The 4,313-nt window shown below is 29.6% G+C and overlaps 1 protein-coding gene across 1 annotated transcript in view; it reads left to right on the top strand.

Annotated features, from left to right (window-relative positions):
* The window catches only part of LOC106677263 (coiled-coil domain-containing protein 137), a 22,810-nt gene extending 18,710 nt beyond the window's left edge, over window positions 1-4,100 (top strand). Inside the window, exons 5-6 of the mRNA XM_067052907.1 lie at window positions 177-373; window positions 3,849-4,100. Coding sequence (XP_066909008.1) covers window positions 177-373; window positions 3,849-4,013 — 362 coding nt within the window. The 3' untranslated portion in view covers window positions 4,014-4,100. The remainder of the gene's footprint in view (window positions 1-176; window positions 374-3,848) is intronic.
* The last annotated feature ends 213 nt before the right edge of the window (window positions 4,101-4,313 follow it).

Below are 4,313 nucleotides of genomic sequence, written 5' to 3'. Positions count from 1 at the left end.
TTAACATAGTTTCATTTTGTATCTTTTTAGCCCTGATGAAGCCCTACAAAGTGGTGCGATACGTTGGAAAATAAAATAGTTATTAACTATTTTTGTTTCACTTTTGACCGCAACCCTGACCATCTTCCTATATATATTTAAAATTATTTATTAATTTTTTTTTTTTTAAAACAAAGGTGAAACAAATTACATTTTGGATAGAAAAGAGCGAATGAAGCTGAGAAGGAAATTAAAATTAAAAATGAAAAAGGCAAATAAACTCAAAGTATCAGAAGATGCTATTGAAAAAAAGAAAGATATTGTAGAGTTCGGAGAGGTAGCACACCATCCTCCTCAGCTAACACGAAGGCCTAGGGGATGTGTCCCGGAAAAGGTATGTTCCATCAGCTTAACGATTTTTTTAAATTTCTTTTTTGATAATTGTTTATTTATGAATTATAATTCAAAATATTCAAATAGTCTCAACATGTTTATTTTCTTATAACTTCTACGTTTGAGCCATTCTGGCCTTTTCTCAATAGTTGTAAACTATAAACTATGATTTTTTATATTTAAAACATGCACACTTTCATTTTTATACATTTTATTCTCAATATTGACATTTAAGTGGAAAAAATGGTGAGAGAGAGGGGCGGTCAGCCAAAAAACACAAATAATTTTTTTGTTTATTTGTGTTATTTTGCAGACCGCATCTCCCTCCCCCTCCCTCGACCATTTTCTCCACTTATTAATCTACTGTCAACTATCACCTCATATTGACATTTAATTGTTCAATTTTCTCTATTCTGTTCAAGGTAATGTTGAACATTTTTTTTTTTTATTTGATAAGAAATGTGAAACATCACTTCAGTATATTATCAAACAAATGCTGACAGTAATATCTAGGTTTTCAATGGCAGGCTATTGTTCTGTCAACTTTGAGAATTTTATCTTTTAAATTTTATTATAGTTTAATTAAACTAATTGTTCAATTACCACACAATTTTATTATAAAAGTAAAAAAAAAAAAAATCTAATAGAACCAAATAGCTGCAATAATTTAGCTAAAATTGTAAATAAATGGTCATGATGAGATTGCTGCACTGAGGCTGTGGGCCAGTAACATTTTGGAGGAAACATTTCTATCCTTCCTAAAGGTTAGGAATCGTATCCTTGCTAATACATCACATCTACAAACGATGTAGTACGCAGTCTCATTATCCTTTCTGCAGAACCTTCACATCACATATTTGAAGGAAATATTTCTTTTTGGTATTCTAAACTATTACCTTATTTGTCCATTGCTTTAACGCAGTTTTTTGTTAGTTTAAATTAATGAGAAATCAAAGAACCACTGTTTTGGGTTAAAAAGAGAGACATATTTTAAATTCTAAAATATAGGGCATATAACTCCCAGCAATATAACTATTATCAACATGACTCCATGGTATAAAGAAGAACAGGATAATATAGGACGTGACAGGAAATGGGACGTGTTAAACCATTTCTGTGAAAAAATAACAAACCTGACACTAGGGAGGCGACACAGGTGCATTTTTAGAATAAAATACTGACATTGTCAAATATATGGCAACACTGTAATATGAGGTGAGTGTCTATTTTCGACTATATTTCCCATAAAAATAACTTGTCTTATATTTGGGCAAATACGGTCGTACTAGGTACACAGTATTCTGTAGATCAGATCTTTGAATAACACTAGATTGATTACAATTATTAACAGAAAGGATATTTTACATTTATAGGATCACTTAACATTATACTATTTCACTATAATATTGTATTTCTACTGGTTCGATGCAAATGAGAATACTGGATATGTAGTTATTTGACAGACTTTAGTGATTTATTAAATTGCTGTTACAGTGTAGTCCCCTCGTTCACCTGGTCCCCTACTTCCTATGTCTACTCTTATTCTTCTACTCTGCTAATATTCTATATTATATAATGATTAAATTAGATCAGATAGAAAGCTGACAAAAATAATATCAAGAGAACCCCACCAGAGAGAGAGAGAGAGAGAGAGAGAGAGAGAGAGAGAGAGAGAGAGAGAGAGAAAGAAATACTTTATTCATTCATGCTGCCCAAATACATCAACTTGCTACATTACACAGCATACTAATCAATCTGACATATATAAATTACATATTTTTACATGATATAATAAAATAGAAAGAAAACATTTTTTTTTTTTTATATTTCCTCATATCTTTCGACTACCATGGTTTTTACAAGCAAAGATGAGGAAAGACATCCTAGAAACATATATTAAACTTAACATGAATAACAGAATCTGCACAAAATAGACATAAATGAAATTTTTCAATGCAAAAATAGTGATGGCAACCCTTAGACGTGTATTATTCTTGAATGTATGGCATACAAAATATAATGAGAAATATTTTTCAAAGATTTAGATACAAATCAAAATATTATGTATGATAGTATATTAAAAGTATCAGACTATGCAAAAATATGTTCCATAAATATTTGAAATCTATAAACAAAAATGTATAACAGATATAGTTATGGTATAGTATATTAGTAAATGAGATATATTTAACTTAATAAATAATAGCTGTAACAAAAAGATTGGGCAAATCGTCCAACAGTGATTTCATAGAATAGAATATAGTTAATTAATATATGGCAGTATGGATTAAACCAATGAAACTTACACAGAGAGAAAAAAAATTCTCTCTTGTCAGAACTGTACTCTCATACCTCTATTCAATGAATGTGTCATTCATGTGAATGTTTTTTTCTCCTGTATTCTCCAAAAAATATTTTACACTCTCTCAATCCTTTGTACTCCTCTTCCAGCCTTTGGATTGGCTTTTCATCTTTTTGGTAGGGGACACAGAATTTTCCTCTTGGAAATTGAAGTAGGTTTTTGTTTCTTTGTAGTTAAAGATGCTTTGAACTTAAATGGCCTCTTATCTTTATTATTAGTTGAAAGGTCACGTCAAATTCCGACTTGTATGTCGCCTGGTTGCCTAGGTCGTTGGATGCCTAATATCTGGGTATTGGCAAAGATTGCCCCTTTTGACAACTGTGCCACTCGAGAAGGTTGCTCACAGACTTCCTATTGTGGAAATTTCTAACTTTTTAGTTGCACATAATCAGTTATAAATATTTACAATACGTATACATACAATTAAACTATTTGGAAGATTATTGATAGACCGTGTGTATAGATGAATGGAATATGGTCCGGGTGCGGTCAAAAAAAGCTCAAATAGTATAATTATCTACTATTTGAGCTTTTTTTGACCGCACCCGGACCATATTCCATTAATTAATCCATTTTTTTTAACATCCTAGTAATCTCAATATATAGTAATATTATATCTTACTTGCTGACCCGGCAATGTTTCACTATTGCTATTTGAGAATGTATATAGATGTAATGATCAAAATTTATAGTTTGATATTAATTATTGATAGTTATATGTACTTTATTATTATGATTTGGTAACATAAATTAAACCATTAAATGCAATGAAATTCGCTTTTAGTACCTTAAAAAAACCTTGAGGGAATCATTAATATTTTTGTATTATTCTTCAGAAAGAGACGAATCTACTTACTGTGTAAGAACTATATAGTTATATAGGCTATACATGTACTTTTTCTTTAAAAAATGGTATTTGGTAGTTTGAGACGACACTAAAAATGAATCGGTCCAATCATTGAAAAGTTTATTGTCGACAAAGATTCAACTATTCCCTTCTATATGTATTAACTGTATACTAACTGAATTGAAATTTAACTTCTTTAACTTTATTAAATTTAACTTCTAATTAAGACTATATGTTAAATATTTATATTTTGTTTGTTTTTCTCAGCCCGGTAATAAGCAGCTGCTCCTGAAAAGCTTTTTCTCTAATAAAGACAAATCTATGTCAGAGATTAAACAGTTGACTGAAGAAAGGGAGAAAGTCATGAAAGCGTACGAAGCTATGAAGTTGAAAAACAGGTCTGGAACCTCTCACAAGTGGCTACAATCCTAATAAAACATAAAAACAAATATATATATATATATATTTTTAAAAAATATTTTGTATTTATGTGAATAAATTTTTAATATTTCTGTTTCAGTCATGTTTTCTCATTTAAAATAATTTTTGTTAATATACTGAGGTGAAAAAACTTCCAATTAGAATATATTATTATTCTATATTTTGTACAAAGTTTCGGGATTTACTCCATACTCAGGAACCAGGCATGCTAAAATTGTAGCCATTGATTTAATATTATCAACAACCTTTTTCTATATTTTATATGTACACAATTAAAAACCTTATAATCTA

Source organism: Halyomorpha halys, unplaced genomic scaffold (assembly GCF_000696795.3).
Source record: "Halyomorpha halys isolate HHAL.00 unplaced genomic scaffold, Hhal_1.1 Scaffold92.1, whole genome shotgun sequence".
In the NCBI taxonomy this organism is placed as follows: Eukaryota; Metazoa; Arthropoda; class Insecta; order Hemiptera; family Pentatomidae; genus Halyomorpha; species Halyomorpha halys.
The sequence above is the reverse complement of the archived record's forward strand: the minus strand, read 5'-3'. Positions and strand labels throughout refer to the sequence as shown.